The 25,744-nt window shown below is 44.2% G+C and overlaps 1 protein-coding gene across 3 annotated transcripts in view; it reads right to left on the minus strand.

Moving 5' to 3' along the window:
• Nucleotides 1–25,744, minus strand: part of TRPC1 (transient receptor potential cation channel subfamily C member 1) — a 94,822-nt gene that overhangs the window by 38,968 nt on the left and 30,110 nt on the right. For all 3 annotated transcript variants that reach the window (XM_088446272.1, XM_088446270.1, XM_088446271.1), the window contains 4 exons: nt 25,043–25,245; nt 16,961–17,092; nt 15,315–15,510; nt 13,950–14,286 (listed from right to left, as the gene is read on the minus strand). In XM_088446272.1, the coding sequence (XP_088302398.1) occupies nt 13,950–14,286; nt 15,315–15,510; nt 16,961–17,092; nt 25,043–25,245 (868 nt within the window). The remainder of the gene's footprint in view (nt 1–13,949; nt 14,287–15,314; nt 15,511–16,960; nt 17,093–25,042; nt 25,246–25,744) is intronic.

Genomic DNA, 25,744 nt, shown 5'->3' on the forward strand with positions numbered 1-25,744 from the left:
GTTTGGAGGTACGAGCATGTGTCAGTAAGTCAGAATGATGCCTATTGTGCCTGTTTGGAGGTACGAGCATGTGTCAGTAAGTCAGAATGATGCCTATTGTGTAAGTGTTTGGAGCTACGAGCATGTGTCAGTAACTTAGAATGATGCCTATTATGTCTGTGTTTAGAGATACGCACACGTGTCAGTAAGTCAGAATGATGCCTATTGTGTCTGTGTTTGGAGGTACGCACATGTGTCAGTAACGAAGAATGATGCCTATTATTTCTGTGTTTGGAGGTACGCACATGTGTCAGTAACTAAGAATGATGCCTATGATGTCTGTGTTTGGAGGTACGCACACGTGTCATTGTTTGGAGGTACGCACATGTGTCAGTAACTAAGAATGATGCCTATTATGTCTGTGTTTGGAGGTACGCACATGTGTCAGTAACTAAGAATAATGCCTATTGTGTTTGGAGGTACGCGCATGTGTCAGTAAGTCAGAATGATGCCTATTGTGTCAGTGTTTGGAGGTACGCGCATCTATCAGTAAGTCAGAATGATGCCTAGTGTCAGTGTTTGGAGGTACGCGCATGTGTCAGTAAGTTGGAATGATGCCTATTGTGTCAGTGTTTGGAGGAAAGCACATGTGTCAGTAAGTCTGAATAATGCCTATTGTGTCTGTGTTTGGAGGTACGCGTACGTGTCAGTAAGTCAGAATGATGCCTATTATGTCTGTGTTTGGAGGTACGCACATGTGTCAGTAACTAAGAATGATGCCTATTAAGTCTGTGTTTGGAGGTACGTGCATCTGTCAGTAAGTCAGAATGATGCCTATTGTGTCTGTGTTTGGAGGTACGCACATGTGTCAGTAACTAAGAATGATGCCTATTATGTCTGTGTTTAGAGGTACGCACACGTGTCAGTAAGTCAGAATGATGCCTATTGTGTCTGTGTTTGGAGGTACGCACATGTGTCAGTAACGAAGAATGATGCCTATTATGTCTGTGTTTGGAGGTACGCACATGTGTCAGTAACTAAGAATGATGCCTATTATGTCTGTGTTTGGAGGTACGCACACGTGTCAGTAAGTCAGAATGATGCCTATTGTGTCTGTGTTTGGAGGTACGCACATGTGTCAGTAACTAAGAATGATGCCTATTATGTCTGTGTTTGGAGGTACGCGCATGTGTCAGTAAGTCAGAATGATGCCTATTTTGTCAGTGTTTGGAGGTATGCGCATGTGTCAGTAAGTCAGAATGATGCCTATTGTGTCTGTGTTTGGAGGTACGCACATGTGTCAGTAACTAAGAATGATGCCTATTGTGTCTGTGTTTGGAGGTACGCACATGTGTCAGTAACTAAGAATGATGCCTATTATGTCTGTTTTTGGAGGTACGCACATGTGTCAGTAACAAAGAATGATGCCTATTATGTCTGTGTTTGGAGGTACACGCATGTGTCAGTAAGTCAGAATGATGCCTATTGTGTCATTGTTTGGAGGTACGCACATGTGTCAGTAAGTCGGAATGATACCTATTGTGTCTGTGTTTGGAGGTACGCACATGTGTCAGTAACTAAGAATGATGCCTATTGTGTCTGTGTTTGGAGGTACGCACATGTGTCAGTAACTAAGAATGATGCCTATTATGTCTGTTTTTGGAGGTACGCACATGTGTCAGTAACAAAGAATGATGCCTATTATGTCTGTGTTTGGAGGTACACGCATGTGTCAGTAAGTCAGAATGATGCCTATTGTGTCAGTGTTTGGAGGTACGCACATGTGTCAGTAAGTCGGAATGATACCTATTGTGTCTGTGTTTGGAGGTACGCGTACGTGTCAGTAAGTCAGAATGATGCCTATTATGTCTGTGTTTGGAGGTACGCACATGTGTCAGTAACTAAGAATGATGCCTATTAAGTCTGTGTTTGGAGGTACGCGCATGTGTCAGTAACTAAGAATGATGCCTATTATGTCTGTGTTTAGAGGTACGCACACGTGTCAGTAAGTCAGAATGATGCCTATTGTGTCTGTGTTTGGAGGTACACACATGTGTCAGTAACGAAGAATGATGCCTATTATGTCTGTGTTTGGAGGTACGCACATGTGTCAGTAACTAAGAATGATGCCTATTATGTCTGTGTTTGGAGGTACGCACACGTGTCAGTAAGTCAGAATGATGCCTATTGTGTCTGTGTTTGGAGGTACGCACATGTGTCAGTAACTAAGAATGATGCCTATTATGTCTGTGTTTAGAGGTACGCGCATGTGTCAGTAAGTCAGAATGATGCCTATTGTGCATGCAGTAAAATTTACTTGAGTTGTCTTCTGGTCAGAAACTTATAATATACAGTCAGGTCCATAAATATTGGGACATTGGCAGAATTTTCAGATTTTGGCCTCTATTCACAACCACAATGGCTTTGAAATGAAACAAACCAGATGTGCTTTAACTGCAGACTTTCAGATTTAATTTGAGGGTAATTACATCCAAATCGGGTGAACGGTGTAGGAATTACAACAGTTTCAATATGTGCCTCCCACTTTTTAAGGGGCAAAAAGTAATGGGACTATCAACTCAAAAGCTATTTCATGGACAGGTGTGGGCTATTCCCTCGTTATTTCATTATCAATTAAGCAGGTAAAAGGTCTGGAGTTGATTCTAGGTGTAACATTTGCATTTGGAATCAGTTGCTGTCAACTCTCAATATGAGATCCAAAGAGCTGTCACTATCAGTGAAGCAAGCCATCATTAGGCTGAAAAATCAAAACAAACCCATCAGAGAGATAGCAAAAACATTAGGTGTGGCCAAATCAACTGTTTGGAACATTCTTAAAAAGAAGGAACACGCCAGAGAGCTAAGCAACACCAAAAGACCCGGAACACCACGGAAAACAACTGTGGTGGATGACAAAAGAATTATTTCCCTGGTGAAGAAAAACCCCTTCACAACAGTTGGCCAAATCAAGAACACTCTCCAGGAGGTAAATGTATATGTGTCAAAGTCAACAATCAAGAGAAGACTTCACAAGAGTGAATATAGAGGGTTCACCACAAGATGTAACCCATTGGTGAGCCACAAAAACAGGAAGACCAGATTAGAGTTTGCCAAACAACATCTAAAAAAGCCATTACAATTCTGGAACAACATCCTATGGACAGATGAGACAAAGATCAACTTGAACCAGAGTGATGGGAAGAGAAGAGAAGGAAAGGAACTGCTCATGATCCAAAACATACCACCTCATCAGTGAAGCATGGTGGTGGTAGTGTCATGGCGTGGGCATGTATGGCTGCCAATGGAACTGGTTCCCTTGTATTTATTGATGATGTGACTGCTGACAAAAGCAGCAGAATGAATTCTGAAGTGTTTCGGGCAATATTATATGCTCATATTCAGTCAAATGCTTCAGAACTCATTGGACGGCGCTTCACAGTGCAGATAGACAATGACCCGAAGCATACTGTAAAAGCAACCAAAGTTTTTTAAGGCTAAAAAGTGGAATGTTATGCAATGGCCAAGTCAATCCCCTGACCTGAATCCGATTGAGCATGCATTTCACTTGATGAAGACAAAACTGAAGGGAAAATGCCCTAGAACAAGCAGGAACTGAAGACATTTGCAGTAGAGGCCTGGCAAAGCATCACCAGGGATGAAACCCAGCGTCTGGTGCTGTCTATGCATTCCAGACTTCAGGCTGTAATTGCCTGCAAAGGATTTGCAACAAACTATTAAAAAGTGAAAGTTAGATTTAGGATTGTTTAGTTTGTCCCATTACTTTTGGCCCCTTAAAAAGTGGGAGGCACATATAGAAACAGTTGTGATTCCTACACCGTTCACCTGATTTGGATGTAATTACCCTCAAATTAAATCTGAAAGTCTGCAGTTAATTCACATCTTGTTTGTTTCATTTCAAAGCCATTGTGGTGGTGAATAGAGGCCAAAGTCTGAAACTTCTGTCAATGTCCCAATATTTATGCACTGACTGTATTTTCAGTTTCTGTACAGACAGTATTGCCTCTAGCTTTGTAAGGTTTGAAAAGAGGCATTTTGGGTATTTTGTTAATATTTTGGAAACAGTGGCGTTAGTGTGAGTAATCCTATTAGGTGCCAATGTAACTGGTGGCCAGGCCACCTTGGGGCTTAAACCATTAATGACATAGTAATGATTCTGGAATATAGTGTACAGTGTTGTCAGATGTATTACCAGCCTATTTTCTACAGAATCTGTTACTGTTCATGCCAAGGTATAATATTCCTGCAGAACTTACCTGTGTGTGCTGTATCTCAGCCAACAAAGCGTAATGAATGCTGAGCCACCCATAAAATACAGCCTCTGTTTCTAATATCATAGCCTGCAATACAGTATGTGCTTCATGTTTCCCATCTTAGCGTTTTGGAAATATCACACAAGCTGATGGCTAAAGGTAATCATACTATTCACATTTACAGCTGCTTATAATTGTCTCACTTAGATCAGTCATGTACCACCTAGTGTTCCTACAAAGAACAGTGGGGGTCATTCAGACCCACTCGCGAGCGGCAGTACACTCGCAAGTGGGTCGATGTACCCCACTGCGCATGCGCACGACGGAGGGAGCTCCGTCGTGCGCATGTGCGAGACCCGGGGAGCAACGGGCTTTCCATCGCTCCGGGTCTCGCACCAAAGGGGGCGTGCTGTCGATGTTGATTGACAGCACGACCCCTTTGGTGGGCGTGCCGGGGGCATGGCGGCCAGACGGAGGCGTTCCCATGGGAAAGCCTACCGTCCGAAGCCGGCCCCACTGACATCACTAGTGATGTCAGTGGGAGTGATTTTGGCTCTGATAGAGCCAAAATCACTCTAGGGCTTGTGGCAGGGAGACCCTACCGCAGGGTCTCCGTCGTAAGTCCGATGGTCGCGATGGTCAAGACCATCGCGACCATCTTTTTGGCCGCTCGCATATGCTGTGGGTGGTCACCCACAGCTATGCGAGCGGCCAGGAGGCCACTCCATTCTCATGAAGGAGGGCCCTCATTCAGAGCAAGCGCTCTGGTCAGAGCGTCCGGCTCTGAATCAGGCCCAGTGTGTGGTCTCCATTTCATATAGAGGGTTACTGTAAAGCTGAATATTGCATTCCCTGAGCTAACCCAGGGGTAGTAGACCAATCATCCATCATCAGATATTAAGCTTTTATCTTAGCAGCACACTAACCAGAGATAGGTTGGTGAAGTAGATAAGAAATCATGGAACTTACTCCTGCCCCCGTCACTGTACTTCGCACTGCCCCCTCCTCTGATTGTCCCGCCTTGTCCCACAGTAGACATGCTAGGCATGTGATGCCTATTAATCGTTTTCCTTCATTGCTTTCATGCCATTGACGTAAAGCACCAAGAGCACCATCGGTGAAGGCCAGCAATGGTGAATTCTTTAATGGCCATCACTACTTTTGGGATCTGGGTGAGACCACACCACAGGAAGAAGTCAAATTTATCAATAGGAGAATTTGGTGTGTGGCTTCAAGTAGATGTTCAGGGAGAGGGAATGTCTGAATGCCGACATTGTGGACGCCATCAACCAGGCTTCAGATGACTGGGGCATACGGTGTCTGTGATACGGGATTAAAGATATCCATTTTAGGGGGCACACAATAAAGCAGGAAGCCAGTAGCCCCTCAGTTTCATATTGTATTGTTATTAGACCCAATGACCCTGTTGGAAACGGCCCTTGATAAAGGACATAAGGATTATGTACAAGTCACCATGCAGATGAGTATCTGATATCAGTATGCTGCTAAGTTTGTGCTGGCTTGATTTAGGTGATTGGGGCTCACTCTGTGCATTTACAGTACTATATACTGTATGTATTTATCGTAAATGCATAGTATGTCAGGCAGCTCTATAGGAGGTATGTTTGGCCATGTAACTGGCTTAGGCCCTCATTCAGAGCCGTTCGCTATTTGCGGTCGTTCGTTTAAAAACAAGGGGTGGCTATTCAAATGATCCGTACGCACATTGCAGTCTGTTCACACCTCTAAGTCTGAACGAACGAGCAAAACATACGCTCGTTTATTTGTTAAAAACGCCCCCTGGCCGCTCGCACCATACGTCATGTCCGCTATTTATTAGATTAATCGAGTACATCGACCAGCGTATGAACTGCTCGCTATTCTTGTGGTTGGTGTTTGCTACCACAAATTTGCGAGCAGTTCGGGCTCTAAAATAACCCAGTGACGTGGTCAATGACGCTGCTGTTTTAAATATACACACCCATAAAACGCCCGTTTTGACCTTTAAGCACGCCTGCGTTCGGATCTCCACTCCCCATTTTCAAGCACCTTCCCCTGTTACCACCCACATACGCCTCATTCTGTCACTCAAAATAGCAGGCACTCGCTATATAGCGTACAAACGATTTTCGGCCGCACTGACTGGTTCGCGCATGCGTACTAAAAACCGTACGCATGCGCAGATGTGCAAACATCGCTCGGAACGAGCGTACTGCCGCTAACGAGCGGCTCTGAATGAGGGCCATAGCTCCTTACAACTTGTGGTGTTTCCGGAAAAATATATTTATTTTGTGGCACATTCAACCATTATATAGTAAATAATACAAGACACTCGGGGAAAGATTAAGACATATCATATCTGTGGTGAGAAAACTGTATACAGTGTAAATACTTTGAACAGAGCCAGTGAATTACCCATCTTAGCTGGGTGTCCATTACCATAATTATAAACGAGCAGATGTGTATAGGTATAGTACTATCAGGAGTGCAGGGAGCAGAAAACAAGAGATATGGTAAGAACTTACCTTTGTTATCTCTGTTTCTACGAAGTCCATAGGGTCCACAGGGTTGACCTTGGGGTATAGGTTGGGAACCAAATCCGGGCACCACGCAGTTAAAGCTTTTAGCTCCCAGGATGCACTGGGTCCACTCTCCCTATAACCCCACCCCCAAGCCAGAGGCACCTCAGTTTGTAAGTAGCCAAAGGCCGGAGGAGGAGAGAAAAAGAGAGAGAAAACTGGAACACTCAATAACCATACTCACCGAAATGGGAGACGGAAAACCGGTGACCAGCCACACAGCCCATATGAAGCCAGGTGCGTCAGGGCGGGCGCCCTGTGGACCCTATGGACTTCGTAGAAACAGAGATAACAAAGGTAAGTTCTTACCATATCTCTTGTTTTCTACTTCAGGGTCCATAGGGGGTCCACAGGGTTGACCTTGGGGATGTCCCAAAGCAGTTCAACCAAGGGTGGGGACGCTCCTGTGCTGAGAGGAGAATCCGTCGCCAAAAAGGAAGCATCCTGAGAGGCAAAGGAAACCAATGCCTAGAACCTTAAAAAGGTGTGGACAGAAGACCACGTGGCCACCTAGTAAGGCAAAACAGCCGAGGTGCCACAGCGAGCCGCACACGAGGGTCACATGGCCCGAGAAAAAACAAGCATCAACAACAGGAAGGCCTACCCATGGGTAGGCCCCTGAGGAAGACCTACGAGGCCATCCAAGTCAACATTTGGTTATAGGCCGGCCATCCTTTCCTGTGAAAACCAGAAATCTCAGACCACCAATAAGGAGTCCGATTTCCGTAAGGAACCTGAACGGATCACATAAATCCAAAGAGGCCAGACCACAGTCAATGAGGCCACACCAGCCGAGAGGACTGGGGACAGAATGGCCGTACCATAAGTTCCAGAATAATATGGAACCTGAAAACCACTAAGAAGAAACACAGGGCGAGAGCAACTCCCACCCTGACATGATGCCCTCCAGAAGAGGGAGCTACATGAGAACGCTCCCAATTCAGACACTCTCCTGGTTGATATAAACACCCTGAGAGAAAGAGAGAGCCTAAGCAATAGACCATGTAATGGCTATCACAACCAGCGGTTCCATTGACTGTCCCCGGAGGTAACGAAGAACCACTACTTACTCCCAAGGAGTCCCTAGGGAGGACAAATGGAGGCATAATCAAGAAAACACTCCAAAGGATGAACTGGATACCAGAGTGAAGCAATTCCATATCTTAACCATACTGACAGTGTAGAGATCCGCACTGTCAGGAAGACCAGGCCAAGTGTGAAACCCAAGCCAGCCGGAAGGAATGCCAGAATATCTGGAAATCCTGGACACCGGAGGATTGTATCGACAGGTACAATACCATAAGATTTATGGCTGCCACAGTTTGTGGTAGGTCCCAGCAAAAGCTGATCCATGTGCTCTAATCATTCCAACGATGACAAAGCCAGGGAAGCCGTAAGACCACTGTAAGGACACAGTCAAAGACAAACGACCCAGGTCCAAGGCAAAACCAAGGACCCTGAGACAACAGGTCCGGGCAGTGAAGCATCAGGGATGGAGTATCGATGTAGAGACTCCGAAGATCCAAGTACCCCTGACATCTGGGGCAAGCAGGAACCACCAGCAGGAAAGCATCTCCGTCTCGATTGAAAACACTTCCAAAGACCTCGAGGAAGAAGGGAGACCGGAGAACACAGGTACACAAAGTGGAAGGACCACTTCACCGACAAAGAGTCGCTGAAGTTTGCTTCAGAATCCCCAGAGCTGAACTGTAACACCCTAGTGTGATAAAGTCAGAAGGCCATGAGGGTCACCTCAGGGGGGCCCCCCCTGCTCACCAGGAGATGAAACCTCTCTTGGGGAAGAGACTAGTCCCCGGGATGCACGTCGTGACGGCTGAGGACTCCCGCTTCCCAATGGAGAGCTCCTGAAATGAACGCTGCCGAGATGGTCGGGAGGAGACCCTCGGACTATGTCCGAATATGTGACATACCTGTCATTGCCACCCAACGAACAGTGTTGCTAAAAAGGAAGCCACTGTCCTGACCCTGTCGGACTGAACCTTTTCAGGTTCACCGGGAAACAAGAGTTATGCCAGAGTAAGTTAATTGACAGGGTGGAATCGACAGACGTCCAACTGCACTGAAAAGGATTCGGTCCAGACACTGTCCCTAGCAAAGAAAACCCTGGACGAGATGGCCATAGCCACCCGGACAGGGACCGACTTGCCTCCGGAGAGAGCATCATCGTTTGAACAGTTATCCGACAGAAAAAACTCATTCCATCTGGAGATGAGCCAATTATGGAAAGGCCTGGAATGGAACTGAGCCCATTCCACCATGCATCCCAGAGTGTAAAGACATCTGTCGACTGCGCAGACAACCATGTACTCCTAATGGAAGAGAGGAGATTCCGTCTTACGCCAGAAGAATTCTCAGATTCTGAGAACCCAGCAGGGATCCTAGATGAAGAATACCCAGAGAGGGATGCAGGGAGGACTTTTTCCCCGTTGATTAAACGTCTGCACCCTGAAGAAGCCACAGTCATCCTGACCTGGCCGTAAAGTACCCCGGTGATCCCGCTAAGAGCAGGAGGCCGTCCAGGTACAGGAGCATTGGGATATACTGAACAGAAGAACTGTCAGAAAATCCAAAACGCTGGTAAACCCCTGTGGGGCTGAGGACAGTCCCAACAGGCAGAGCCCGAAAAATTGTAAGTGTTGCTGTGATACAGCAAACCTCAGCCCATGCTGAGGAAAGGTCTCTGTAAGTACCCGTAGGCACGCGTCCTGTATATCCAGTGATACCCTAAAGTCCCCAGGTTCCAAACATCGTATGATGGAGCATAGGGATTTCCTCCTGAGCCCAGGTAGCTTTAGGAACTGGTTCAGGGAATTGAGACAGAGAACAGGCCAAAGAGGACCATTCAGCCACCGCACCAGAAAGAAAACAGAACAACCAGTCCCTCACTGAGATAGTGGGGATGGCCCAATTAGCTCCGCTTACCGCAACAACTGCATAGCTTTCTGGATCTGTAAGGCCCTTGTAAAGAGGGCGTACCCTCCTACCCACGTAGCCGCGGCAACTTGACACTAATACCGGGCGAACTGAGAAAATCGGTATCTCCCAGTTGTAGGCCTGTCCCGTCAGACTGAAGAGATATCCGTAGGTTCAGAAGCAGGATCGGCTGGCAGTCCAGGCCTGCTCGGTACTGGATATGTCGGCCCTTGTAGATGCCGACAGTCTACGAAGAAACAGACCTTTAGGCTGACCGAGAGGACAAAAAAGACTTAACAGACTTAGTCTGAGGCCTTGTAGTGTGCATAGCTGAAAGCGGTAAACTTGTCGTTAGTAATACTGCCAATGTTACTACAATCTTGTCAAGGTCAGGACCAAACAATATCAACCCTAAAGATGGTATCTGCACCTCTGCATTCTCAGAGCGCAGCCATAGGGTATTACGGAGGATACAGTCGCAGCCGGAACTCTGAAAGTTAGGAGACTGGTATCCAATATAGGCATGTCCACCTATGACAACTGCATATATTACATGAGCGACCAAATACATTTGAACCCCCGACGTGTTGGAGGGGAAAAAACGTTACAAATGCATCAACCCAATATGCAATAGTATTAACCAACCATGCTATAGCCATGGTAGGATGGGTAACAACTCCCGAAAGCAAGTATACTGATTTCAGGCAGAGTTACCACCTACGGATCCGAAGAATCCGACCACGCAGGAATGGGAGGCGTAGTAACGTCTGTAATCAGACGAGTAACACGCCCATCCCCCCCAGGAGGGGCTCGTGATGCCCTCAGGGAATTTGGGACAGGAGGCCAAACACTGTTGTAACACCTCCTATCTGGCAACAGCCAGAGTCCCGCTATGCGATCCACCCGCTAGTCAGCAACAGGTAACCCGAAGGCACGCAATACTGAGGGTGTATGATACAGGTGCAGGTCAACATTCACTCTAACCAGAATGGACCTGCTACCAGCCCTAAAGCAGGGATAATAATACCTGAAATAGGCTTCCCCCCGTGTAAGAGGGAAAGAGCCCCGAACAGTACCCAGTTCACGGCAGAGCCAACTGGGAAGTAACCACAGGGCGTCAACCACGCCAATTAGCGTTTCGTAGAAAACGACATCCACCCAGGGTGGCTGTTGTGGTAATCCCTGCAAGGGGAATGACAGACTATTGTGGCACCAGGGGGAATTCATATACTGCAAAAAAAAACCCTGCAGGGAGCGGTAGTCTGTGTCACAGGGGAAGAGTGCAAGAAGCTGCGAGATACCCTGAGATGAAAAGGGCAGTATGGTGAAGTAACCCCAAGTGAGGTACAACAATGGGGCCCGCCCGGCGATCCGCAATTGAGAGGATCCCGAGAAAACAAACCGCCCAAGGGGGTCGTGAAAGAGGCCGGCACCAGATGACGCCACATACAGAACCCTTTATGAGTCAAATCCTCCGCACTAACACCTGCAGCACATGACTTGCAGGATAGTAAAAATGGGTGCAGTATAACGCTCTATCTCCTGGTCAGACATATCTGACCCATCTTGGCGGAAATATTAAGCAGCACTATACTGGTCCTGACTGATGCCAAAAATAGCTGCAGGGACCCATTTTCAGCGTATGCAACACACAGTTCCATCTAAAATATGGCAACGTGCAGCACGCAACAGTATGTGACAAACCACACAAATATTAACAAGTATATAAATGTGAGGTCTCAGAACCACCCTAAGTACAGCTGTATTAGGGCAGATAAAGAAAAGGGATAGATATACACTGACAGGTGAGAGAATAAAGTACAGTCAGCACTAGCATAAGTCACATACAATGCAGATATATACATATATACATAAACATGTCATATAATATACTGCACTATTACACTGCATTCAACTGCCCAGATTCAGTGTCTGGGAAGGCTACAGCGCTGTGTACACTGACCTGATGGTGAGGTACGCAGGGGGACTGGACTCACTGCCATCTCCAGAGATTTCTGCTGCACCACAGAGATAAAATGGCCGCTGGAGACCTCAGAAGAAGCGTGGCCCGCGGAGGAAGCAGCTCAGCGACGCCAGACTATGGATACTGAAAGGCGCGCTGAGCTGAGGGGAGGAGCCGCTGTAACAGGGAAGGCTGCCTCCCCTGGCCGGCTATTAACCCCCGGGACGCCGGCTCCCTGCACCGATCGTTAAGTCCCTGGTGGTCTAGTGGACACACGGGGTATGGGGGGCCCGCCGCCACTGCCGGCGCCTCCGGTCTGTCCCCTGAGACCGGAGGCACAGGACTGCATTTGAAATGCGCGGATCACCGCAAGCGGTGATCCGCGACCTTACCTGCTCCCCGTGGATCCGGCAGCAGTCCTGGGCGCCCGCAGAGTCCGGCTAGTACAGACTCTGGGGTCCCGCTGAGATCCCCAGATCTGTACTGGCGTCTCAGCGCCAGCGGGGTGACGGAGCGGCAGCTTAGACGTCCTATGGACAGTCCGACGCTGCCGCTCTGAAGAGTCCAAAGTCTATGAAAAAACTTTGTCCCTAAAAAAATAAAATAAGCTTAGGGGCTGCTAATCAGCTCCCCCTGCGCTAACGGTGACCCGACTCCGGCCGGGCACCAACTTAAACTGAGGTGCCTCTGGCTTGGGGGTGGGGTTATAGGGAGAGTGGACCCAGTGCATCCTGGGAGCTAAAAGCTTTAACTGCGTGGTGCCCGGATTTGGTTCCCAACCTATACCCCAAGGTCAACCCTGTGGACCCCCTATGGACCCTGAAGTAGAAAGGTTAGTTTCTTCCAGGCCTGGGAGCTGTGTCACTGATACTCTAGTACACAGATTCTTGTAAACATGTTGGTCTGGTTCCAGGTCTGGCTGCAGCTCAGGAAACAGTTGAGATCATTTAGAAGAAGTTAGGATAAAGGATAAAAGTGATGCAGCGCTTGGCAGAGGGCAGTGTTGGCTATGTAGGTGGCTGACCAAATCTAATTACTTATTTGCTACAATGTGAGTGGTAAAGCAAGCATTATCATTAACAAAATACACTAGTCATTGTAATAGTTCCCTGATTCTGGACTTTCTGTATTAGACTGATAAAATTAAAATGACTAAACAATTACTAACCTGAGCAAATCATATCAGTAGGATCTTCTTTTCTGCACACTAATGTGCCCCAAAAACTGTCTGGACGCGCCTGCCACTCCCTGTTACCTTTCCCAGACGCTGCTTGCATGTCAATCATAAATCGAGATATTACTACGCACTGCTCCTTTCCTGACACGGTGTAATCTGACTTATTGTCGTGGGCGGGAGTCACAAATCTATGAGTTCCCTCTCTATGCCCCTATGTTTGGAGTAAGGATAAGATCTTGTCCAATCCTATAAGGTGTGCAAGTGGGTAATAATCAGGAATCTCATGTGAAAACGATCATAATGTTGACAAAACACTTTACTGATGTAAAAGAACATATAATATTCAAAAATACTTTACTGTTGTAAAAGATCACATAATATTCAAAAATACTTTACTGTTGTAAAAGATCACATAATATTTAAAAATACTTTACTGATGTAAAAGATCACATAATATTCAAAAATACTTTACTGTTGTAAAAGATCACATAATATTCAAAAATACTTTACAGATGTAAAAGATCATATAATATTCAAACCAGAATGGTATTTTCATCCAGGAAAATCTGTGGTCTAATCCCTATATGAATCTTGTGAATAAAATAGTCACTACAATACATAAAGCCCAAATAATAATAATAATGAATAATGGATGGTTAAGTAGACTGTATTGCTTAAAGTTGCTGTGTGTTTCACAATCAGAAATGTCGGATGAATTCTGTTGTGGATTCCGGGGGGGTAAACACGGCGTCCCGTGGTCCCCTTATCCAAGTTGTACTACCAATACGTACACCAAAGTCACTAAGGTAATAATGACGCTGTTGTTGTTATATTGTTTGTGGCTAGTGCTATAATTTAACAAGGAGACCACTAAATAGTAATCATGTAAGTCCATAGCATAGAAAACAAAGAAGGGTGCAAGTAACAATGCACATCAAAGTACAAATGAAGTAACTGATTGGCTATGGTTCAGTGACAGCATAGCTCCAACAGCAAATTATAATTATTACATAGGCTTATAGTAATCTAGAGGCAAGATAACTTACCTATGAGCCATATAATAAGCAGATAGTCTATCCTTTCCAAGGCTGGTCCCATTGTGTTCTTCTTATCCTCATTGTAGACCAAGGAATATAGGTTGAGAAACAGCAGGAATGTAAAGTAAGATGCCCCATGTATGATGAATTTCATGAAGGGGGTATGAATTATCCGTCCAACTTGTGACTTGGGAGCTAGCAGATAGCACAGGGAGAGTAATGGCCAGCAAATCCCCACAGAGAGAACAATCAGTATCTTCTTGCATGTATGTTTCCGTCTGTAGCCCGCCATTTGCCCAAACCAGACTGTGTTGAGAAACTGTTGGCAGTTGGATTGAGATACAAACTAAACATAAAGAGAAACAGATGGAAATGTCAGTAGGAAAATGTCGTCACATTATATTTATATAAACACAATTAACAATTTCACATTGAGGAAACATAGGAAACTCCTATTGTCACAGGAGACCAGGGGACTCTTGAATATGAAACCATGAACGGTGCAAAAACATTGTATATGTCACCAAGTACACATTCTATATATGTCTCTAAGTACATGCTCTATATATTTCCAGGTACACATTCTACAGATGTGTACATCTAGCCTCCTTGTATGTTAAACATCCCTTCTAGTCGCGCCATGCCGTGGTGTGACTCAGTAGCGCTTAATGTCTTTTCATGAAACTTTTTACCTCCAAATGCGTCTTATTTGCACAGCGGTGCACATAGAACGCACATGCCGCTTCTGCTGATTAAAATGATATGCAGCATGCCTTTGTTCTGTGTGCAACTGCGAGTGTATCTGCATGTGAAACGCTACGTTATAGTGTCACAGGCGCTGACACTGTAACAAGACATTTCGTATGGGCAACAACTACACTTCTAAAAACCCGCACTTTAGTAAATATACTCTTATGTCTCCAAGTACACATTCTATTTATGACTTTCTGTACACATTCCATATATGTCTCCATGTACACATTCTATATACTGTAGGTCTCGATGTACACATTCTATATATGTCTCCATGTACACATTCTATATACTGTAGGTTTCGATGTACACATTCTATATATGTCTCCATGTACACATTCTATATATGTCTCCATGTACACATTCTATATATGTCTCCATGTACACATTCTATATATGTCTGCAAATACACATACTACATGTCTCCAGGAATAGGTTCTATAGATATCTTTCAGTACACATTCATGCTAAATACAGTAGTAGCTAAGATTTAGTACTATACATATTATCTTTGATTTATAATGAGGCAATATATTATAGAGTGCTGTAGTTTGCAGAGATTATTCTAAATGAGCTGTTTGGAGTATTTTACTGTAGTGGATATCACTCAGATATGCCCACCTCCTTTTGGTTGTACTTGATCGCCAGCTTCAAACGACTCAAATTCATTCGTTCCTCGAGAAGTCCTCTCTTGTCCAATGGTTCGTCACTGGACTGATGGTTTAAAATCACCTCAAGTTCCCGGGAGTTCCTGGCCTGAGCCAACAAGTCCTTTGCAAATGTCTTACACTTCTGAGCAAGCTCTTCATAATCATTCCTAGAAAGTTGAAAGATGTGTAGTACAAAGCTCCTGATTTATCTATAATAGGGCAATGTCTGTTCTACTATAACAGCTAAGACAATATGCAGACACCTTCGGTTCAAGGATATTATTCTTATTCAATACAAAGGTAATTTGCTGTGGAAATACTAAAAAAACAAATGCAATAAAAACAGTTACAAACCGTGATCATACTACTGTATCTCAGCAACTCAGAATTATTTTTTAAATATGCTGAATGTAGTTTGTAGATGAATACACAGAACTTTAGCTTGGTATCACCATACAATCTGTCAGTCCAGGTGCACGTCATTTAATCAGCTGCATAAAATGAGTCAAGACATTTTGATTGACATTGATTCATTTTAAGTACATGTATCAAGCAACAAAAACATTTTCTTCATTTTGTTTTTCATTATGTTAATACAATATTATCAGCTAAAGAGAAGGTACGAGTCTCAACCATCACCTGCGCTCATGAATCAGGACAGGGGCAGGAAAAGCGCCGATCTGAGAGCACTTCATATTGCACACCACTTATGTCACATGACTTATTGTAGTGTTACATGAAGGAATGTATAGCATAGTGGTCAGTGAAGGTAAAACACATTAGTAATGACATCTATCAACGATCCAGTTATGTCAAATATTGTCTGGTATTTATTCCTTGCCTCTAATTCTGTGTCACAGGGTTGCCAATCTCCGTAGAAGACCATTTGTTTTCTACAAGCATCCTTATTATGTTCCTGCCTATACAGTGCATTACCAGTAAGACAGCTATTACCTATGGTCATTTCCAATATGCAGATCTGCCAGGACCCTATGTGTACCAGGTTTACACATTCCTAAATGACTTTAGTGGATATTTGCCATTCCACAACAGATTCCATCTTATAGAGTCATTTATTGATTCTTTAAACATGCGTGATAATATATGGGATTGGTATAAAATACCGCCCGACGCTGGAAGACCGGCAGTGAAGATCCCGACAGGTAAGTATTTTCTATATTCACTAACCCCCCCCCCCCCCCAAGTGCCTAACCCTAACCCCCCACGTAAGTGCCTAGCCCTAACCCACCCTGTAAGTGCCTAACCCTAACCCCCCTTGTAAGTGCCTAAACCTAACCCCCCCTTCCCCGCAGCCTAAACCTAAGTCTCCAGGGGGAATGCCTAACCCTAACCCCCCTTCCCGTAACCTAACCCTCCCGGGGGGTGCCTAACCCTAAGTCCCAACCCCGAGAGTCCCTAACCTAACCCACCCCCCCGCGGCTGTCGGCGCCCGCCGCCCCGGCGTACCTTCGATCGGTATGCTGGGCGTCAGGCTCCCGGCGTAGGTAAAATGACAGGCAACGGGATTTCGACGCCTGTCATTAGACACCTGCCGGGATTAGACAGTCCCTAATATATAACTAAATAAAGACAATATAACTTGAACATTTCACTTACCTAAATTCCACCTCTACAAGACTAAGTTCCTTCAAATCTGCACTGAGTTCAAAGGCTCGCAGAATAGGATCCTCTTCTGTTAACATTATAAGGGCTGGACTGGCCAAACATCGGTAAATATCAAGACGAAACCTGCAATATCATTTAAAAACAAAACAGATATTAAACACAGCACTAAAATAAAGAGTAAATCATTGAGATGGGATGCGGTCAAAATATACCGATCATGTGGATTCTGGCGGTCAGAATGCAAGTTAGGTTTAGGGTGCGGAGAGGTTAGGTTTAGGCACCGGTGGGAGAGGTTAGATTCAAGCACCAGGGAGGGAGGGTTAGGAGAGGGGTAGATTAGGATACCGACCGATAGGTGTCGGTATCCTAACCCCATCGGGATGCCGGCGTCAGGATTCTGAACATCTGGGTCCCGAGTGCCGACATCCTGTACCCATCCCCAGTGACACAGTGCGGCGGATACTGCAATGGATGTATGTACATCCAAAAAGGCACATAAAATATCGTATTTACGCACACATACTGTATGCCTTTATGGGCATCTCAAGATGTGTCCAGTTCTACACCAGTAGTACTGTATGTGCACCAGGATTATGGGGGAGACATATCAATCCTCCTAATAAGTGGAGAAGTTGCCCATAGCAACCAATCAGCTTATAGCTAGTATTTATCTACAGCGGCGGCACTGTCTGTTACACCCAGTGCGCTAAATAGCTACCCTGCATGCGCGTCCAAAAAGGGGTCGTGGCCTTGTGGGAAGGGGTGTGCCTTCGCGGGAAGAGGCATCGTCTATCGAGATGCCCACGTTTACATCACTCCGGGGGCGTGCACAGCATTCCCGAAGATGCTGAGCTGCCCCTGGACACTGGGCCTGCACTGCCAGCTCTTCCCCAGTGACAGAAGCCGGGTGCTGCACAATAATGTCACAGTGCAGCACCTGGTTCCCTGTCATTGCGGAGGAGCTGGCATTTTGGTGTCACCCCTGGAAGGATAACACCCAGGTGCGGTCCACAGCCCCCGTACCGCTCCTTGGGATGCCTCTGTTTATCTAATACATTCTATAAAATGATAGGCAGAGTTGATTGGTTGCTGTGGGCAACTTCCCCACTCTCCACACTTTAGGAGGCTTGATACATCTCCCCCTATGTCAGAAATACTGTACATCAGATATATCCAACGCAAACCCATTAGTGCATTGTGAATGTTCTGGGGCTACCTCATGTGCGAACATTTATTTTAACATACATAGTATGTGATAGTAGTATTTGCTATTAATAGTTTTGGTTTGAATAAAAATAATACACAGGTACTATATAATCACACTTCACGTCTACCAAGGACAGTAAAAAGAATGTCATGGTAAAACACCCTCTAAACCATGTAATACAGGCATGAGCAATGAAGAAAGCTTCAGTGGTGAATCCGCAGTCAGCCAATCAGTGACGATTAGCTAATCATTATTTTGTATTTGCACCAGCCCTCAGTCACCTACATGTCACACGTCAGCTGACAGATGTATCTGTGTCTCCAGTCCCAATTACACACTCACTATAATCGGACTCCCCTTTGTCCCCCATCACAGGAGTCGCAAGTGTAAGATGCAATGAAATCTGCATACGGTTGTAGGTGTACACTGTCTGTGGGCATGCGCAGTACTAATTTGCATATTTTATTCTAAACAAATAGACATATGTTCAGTTAGCATCAGCCGCAGTATCATTTGTAAACATACATTTATTCTGTAATGTGCGCAAATGCATCTTATTTTCTAGAAATAACAAATCTCCCAGCCATAAAATCTTGAAACCTCTTCAAACAGAAATCATGAATATGTGAATATGCGGCATGGAAATTCAATTTCAATGGGTAACTTTAAACTGCAATGTACACTAAGTTACTCACAAGCTTCCAATAACTAGAATATAGCTGAACATCATCTACCAGTTTGCTTATGCTGGCCACACACGCAAACATTTTACCATGTGTGGCCTGTATACTACATGATCAACTCTGTTTGGAAAACAAGTTCTATTCCAGAGCACTGCAGTTCAATACGTGGTAATATGTAAATAGGGAGGACTGCTCTATTTTCTTCTCTGACCTACCGTCAGTGCGGCTTTCCCACAGTGACTGCACACAAGTACACAAGCTCTCAGTTTTTCTTCAATTAACTTGTAGTTCCAACCTCCCACTTCCACCACTGACACCTATTTCCTCTGCCAACACAACCTCTCTTCTGAAAAATGTCTCTTAATAACGGCTATTTATGGAAATTTTAAATACTATTAGTATACCATGTTCTTGACAACAAATGCACCGCAAAAAATGCCCCCTAAAAGATTGTTCCCGGCAAAACATATTATAAATTAGCACTGACCGTTGCCAGTTTTAATTAAAAAAAAAAAAAAAAAACATTTATTCTTTGGTTTAAGCATGTGAGTTATTTATACCAGGTAAAATGCAGACATATACACAGAAAAATTTAAATTTCAAATTGATTTCAGGGCTAGATTTACTAAGCAACATGGAATTGAAACTGCTGGGGAACTGAAATTGAAACTGCCTCTGAAACTGCCTCACATCACAGGAGGTTTTGATGTCCTAACTGGTGTATTTACTATTCTACGGTGTAGCCGGTCAAATGGATAAACCATCTGTGGCTTGGTAAAAAGTTAAAACCCTGGAAAAAAGCCACAAAACTGCCGTAAAACTTCTTCATCTATCTGGCAAAGAAGGTGAGGAACTACAAAGCACTGGTAACAAGGACATTAATCTACACATTAATCTACACATTATATATATATACATATATAATCAAATGTCCTGACTGACTGACTCACTGACTCATCAACACCCAGCCCAATCCCCTGGACCTAGAAATATAAAAGTCGGGTAGTATATTCCTTCCATGACGTAGACACACACTAAGCAGGGATTTATTGAAATTTGACTCCTAAGGGGGTGAAAAGGGCTAAAATGTTTCCTCCGCCTGTGCAATGTGCTGATTGACTCATCAACGCCCAGCCCAAACCCCTTGACCTAGAAACATTAAATTTGGGGAGTATGGCCCTCATTCAGAGGTGGTCGGAGGATGCAAGCAGTCGCTCAGAAACTGGGCGGCCGCTTGCATTCTGACCGCCCGCCTCTGTTTCGGTCGTTAGGCTGTGGGTTTACACCCACAGCTCTAACGACCGCTCGGGTGATGGTCGCGATGGTCAGAGACCATCGCGACCATCGGGGCTTACGACGAGAGCCTAGGGTAGGGTCTCACTTGTCGTAAGCCCCGGAGAGCTTCTGGCTCTGTCAGAGCCGGAAGCTCTCCACTGACATCACTTGTGATGTCAGTGGGGCCTCCCCCAAACGGTAGGCGTTCCCATGGGTAGGCCTCCGTTTGGGCTGCCACCCCCCCGGCCCGCCTTCCAAACGGGGCGAGCTGTCAATCAACATCGACAGCTCGCCCCCTTTGGAAAGAGACCCGCTACGACCGGCGCTGTTGGTCGTAGCGGGTCTCACGCATGCGCACGAGTGAGCCAGCTCCCTCGTGCGCATGCGCACTGGCCAAACATCGAGGCGGCCGTGCGGTCGTAGACCGTACGGCCGCCTCTGAATAAGGTCCTATATTCCTTCTATGAAGTACACATCTACTAAGGAGGGATTTTTCAAAATTTGACTCCTTAAGCAGGTGAAAAGTGGTAAAATGTTTCCTTCTCCGAATGAGTTGATTGGGTGACAAAGCAACATGTCCGAAGTGCTGTGGGGCTGTAAGGTCATTGTATGGGTCGAGTGGCGGCTTCAGAGGTGGGGCTGCAGGACAGTCCAATATATACAAATAGAGGATCCACACCAACTGCCAGTGATGTTTGCAAGCATTTGGGGTGACAGTTGGTGTGGCTCCCCTATTTTTATATATTGGACTTCACTGCAGCCCCACCTCTGGAGCAGAGGCATAAAATAAACTAAGCATGTAAGTAAAGTTAAGATGGTATTAAGGAAATGAAAATATCTAAGGTCTACCCGGGTGAAGACGGATACATAGGTTAGTTTAATTATAAATTTCATTACATAATTAGACTGAAAAATGTACAGTATGTTTCAGTTTATTGAGAGAACATTATTAATTATATTAAATGGGCAAGATTATTAATTGGTGTAAATAAATGTTTTTTTTGGTTTTTTTTATGGCAACATTTATTATTTTACGGCTACATAAATGGTGCCCACATGATAAAATAATACATACAGTGCCTTGCAAAAGTATTCACACACCCATTTGCATTTTTCATGTTTTGTTGCCTCACAACCTGGAATTAAAATGAGTTGTTTGAAGGTGTGCATCATTTCATTCACAGAATACGCCTACAACTGTGAAGTTCTGGGTTTTTTTTTAAATTGTGAATCAAACAACATTTAGGACAACATAACAGAAAACTTCAGCGTGCATAACTATTCACCCCCATTAAGTCAGTACTTTGTCGAGCCACCTTTTGCGGCAATTACAGCTGCAAGTCGCTTTGGATAAGTCTCTATGAGCTTGCCACATCTTGCCCCTAGGATTTTTGCCAATTCCTCAAGGCAAAACTGCTCCAGCTCCTTCATGTTGGATGGTTTCCGCTTGTGAACAGCAATCTTCAAGTCTGACCACAGATTCTCAATTGGATTGAGATCTGGGCTTTGACTAGGCCATTCCAACACATTTAAATGCTTCTCCCCTTAAATCACTCGAGTGTTGCTTTAGCAGTATGCTTCGGATCATTGTCCTGCTGGAAGGTGAACCTCCGTCCCAGTCTCAAATCACAGGCAGACTGAAACAGGTTTTGCTCAAGAATATCCCTGTATTAAGCACCATCCATCTTTCCCTCGACTCGAATCATTTTCACAGTCCCTGCTGCAGAAAAACATCCCCACAGCATGATGCTGCCACCACCATGTTTCACTGTGGGGATTGTGTTCTTGGGGTGATGGGATGTGCTGGGTTTGCGCCAGACATAGCGTTTTCTTTGGTGGCCTGAAAAGTTGCACTTTAGTCTCATCTGACCAGAGCACCTTCCTCCATACATTTGGGGAGTCGACCCACATGCCTTTCGGCAAACTCAAATTGCGTCTTCATATTTTTATCACTAAGTAATGGCTTTTTTCTGGCCACTCTTCCATAAAGCCCAGCTCTATGGAGTGCACGGCTTATTGTGGTCACATGCATAGATACAAGGGTCTCTGCTGTGGAACTCTGCAGCTCCTTCAGGGTTACCTTTGGTCTCTGTGCTGCCTCTCTGATTAATGTCCTCCTTGCCCTGTCTGTGAGTTTTGGTGGGCGGCCCTCTCTTGGCAGGTGTGTTGTGGTATCATGTTCTTTCCATTTGATGATGATGGATTTAATGGTACCCTGGGGGATCATCAAATATTTGGATATTTTTTTATAACCCAACCCAGAATTGTACTTCTCAACAAATTTGTCCCTAACTTGTTTGGAAAGCTCCTTGGTCTTCATGGTGTGATGCCTCTTGCTTAGTGGTGTTGCAGCCTCTGGGGCCTTTCAGAAAATGTGTTTTTATACTGACAGATCATGCGACACTTAGATTTCACACAGGTGGACTTCATTTCACTAATTATGTGAATTCTGAAGGTAATTGGTTGCACCAGAACTTTTGAGGGGCTTCATATCAAAGGGGGTGATTACATATGTACATGCCAATTTTCAGAGTTTTATTTATAAAGATTCTTTTTTATATATATTTTTCTCATTTCACTTCACCAAATTAGACTATTTTGTGCAGATCCATCACATAAAATTCAGATTAAAGTAAAAAAAAAATACAGGTTGTAATGTAACAAAAAAAGTAAAAAGCCAAGGGGGGTGAATACTTTTGCAAGGCACTGTATTGCGCCTGTAATTAACAAAAAACAACAACATTTTGTACACCAATTAACAATAAATTTATATTTCCCCTCTAATATAATAAATAATATTGCTTTCTTAATAAAATGAAACATTAATGTTGCCCCCTAATAAATTTGCCTCTTTATTCAATACCGAAATATTGTCCTCATTCTAAGAGGGGTATTCAATATGAAAGGTTAACTTCCCTGGCGAAGTTAACGTTTCATATCGGAGTTTTTTTCTGCGTAAAGGTATGGTGCGCAATCCCGCTTATCCCCGTATTGAAAATAAAATTAACGAAAACGGGAAACTCCGAAGTTGGATTTGTGTAAAGTTATGAATTTTTCCTTGAAATAATTGTAAGACCCCCCTAAAGTTGTAAAAACATGGGGGAACACTATGGGTACCCCCGTTTTAGCCTTTAATTGAAAGTCGGGGATTTAAATAGCCGCAGCAGGTGTTTTTTTTCCGACAATGAAGAAGTGATGCAGAAGAGCACTTAGGTTATTTTTTTCGTTTTTTTAAGAGGTCCCATCAAATTTGGGGTACATGAAAATGGGTATTAGCATATTTTGGTGTCCCTAAAGTAATTTTTAAAAAATTTTGCATTTGTGCACCTGTCGCTATAATTCTATTCTAGAAAACATCTGCCGCATACTTGCAGAATAGCCCTGAACCTATTTCCCTATTGTTTAACAATTTTTTCCCATTTTTTTTTTTGCACCCCAATTTTTAAAATAATTTTTTGGGGTGTCCCTATTTTTTTTTTGAAACTTTTTTTGGCACAGTTCTTTTTTAAATGTCAATCTCAGGGGTGCAGCTATTTTTTTTTAAGCCTGCACCCCTAAACCCCAATTCTGCACTTTTTTTCGACACCTATTCAATGGTGAAAAGTTATCACCGTTTTTTATCAAAGACTTTTCAAAACTGCGATAAGTCTTTGAAATTGAATACGGTGTAAAACTAAAACAAGTGATATTAACGCAAAAACGTTAAAAAGTGCGATATTAACGCAAAAAACGATGTTATCGCACCCATATTGAATACCCCTATAAGTGTATTGTGATTCCTCACCTTTTGATTGGCCAGATAGCTCAGACAGCAGTTTTTTGGTATCAGATCTGTCACAACACCAGCTCGTTATTTTGTAGCAGTTTTATGGTGATTTGCAAAATTGCCACTTGATAAATTTCTATCTTTTACATTGAAGAAATTGTCACAATGTTGTGTTTTGTGGGTGGGTTTACAAAATGTTTGCTTTTTTGTCTGCCTTTAGTAAATTGACTGCTTACTAAGCAACCAGGCCAACCACAAACACATTATTGCCTCAAGAGTCAATGAGTTCCATTTACTAACGATGCCAAACATTGGCAGCATGTTACATTTAGAGTCACTGAGATGCTTATAAATATGTAGCTGGTATTTAACATAAATTACCTGTCCAGCCAGGTTCCACGGTGTCCCCTACCTCTGCGGTGTCCCCTCATGTGTCACCACAGCAGCCTACCACTGCTGGTAACAAGTCGTTAACTAAGTGCATGCCCGTCGGCTATTTGTGTATGCGCATAGTACTACAAGCGGGCAAGGACTCAGCAAGGCCTGGAAAGCTTCACTGAAGCTGGAAAGGCTATTGCTGGGTCCCCTCTAATGGCAATGAGGACTTTACTACTGACACCATACATTTATAGCATGAGCAGTACAGTGACAAACAATGGTAAGCTAAGCATACAGCTGTTTGCTAAATACTGAATGGACTCCTTAGTTCTAAAGAGGTTATGACTTGTTCTTAAATAGAGCCCAGGGTAATGAAACTTTGTTGAAAGTAAAAATGTGATGAGATTTAATTTAAGCCTGCCCACTTACAGTAAGTGCATTAGACACATACACTGGACACACAAGCCGATTATGATCTATTACCTAACCACAACTCATGATCACAAGTTAGCTACACATATTGATAATGTTCCGGCCACATGAGGGACTGCAAGAACATCCACAATGTAACTGCACACACAGGCTGAAAGCAGTCATCTTCCAAGTATTTCTAGGCCTACAACACAAAGGTCAGACTGACTGTGGTCACATTATTATCAGATATCATTATCATTCGGCGCCTCGTCTGCAGTAATATTGGGACAATCACAGATTACTGACAGCAACATTACTTATGATCCCCTCTTCTGCTGTGAAGCCCTAACCTGGAATGTCTCAGGCTGTCTTTCTTGTTCTTGGCTGTACACAGGGTACACTCGCAGCCCACAGCATGAGGCTTTGGGAGAGACACATCTTGTTTCAAAAGCATTGTAAGGATCTCATAGTTGTTCCTGTGAGCAGCTAAAATGACAGGGGCCACGTCCATGGTTGTTGAATACTCTGGATTCTGTATACGCTCCATCAGTTTCTGAAAAAGGAAACAGATGTTAAGATTGCATCAAATGCAATAGACTGTACAGGCAGAAAGGATAACTATGATTATAGTCACTCTGAAAGCATTATCCTGCTTCATTAAACCTTAATAGCATTGCGATAATAATATAATTATAATACATATAATAATGTTTATAGAGAATAATTTGTTGTGGATAGCATACTCCTTGTGTGCCAGCACTCCATACAAGCTGCTAAGATAAGATTACATTAGTCATTGTGCTGGAACTGGTCCTGCTGAGGGGGAAAGTAGTGCGCTAGCACCTAATGCTGGCCACAAGCAAGAAACCCTGATCACAATTTGGAATATTAGGTCTGGATTATATACACTCAGCACATAAACTGGCTTTTCTCACCATCGTCCATTCAGGGGTTGTAACATTGGGAGCACTGAACAAAGACCATGGTCCCATGACTACATACACTGCATAATTACTAGAGGTAGCCATATTATATTAGCATAACAAAAGTCT

Source organism: Taudactylus pleione, unplaced genomic scaffold, assembly GCF_031769625.1.
Source record: "Taudactylus pleione unplaced genomic scaffold, aTauple2 ptg000395l, whole genome shotgun sequence".
Taxonomy (NCBI): domain Eukaryota; kingdom Metazoa; phylum Chordata; class Amphibia; order Anura; family Myobatrachidae; genus Taudactylus; species Taudactylus pleione.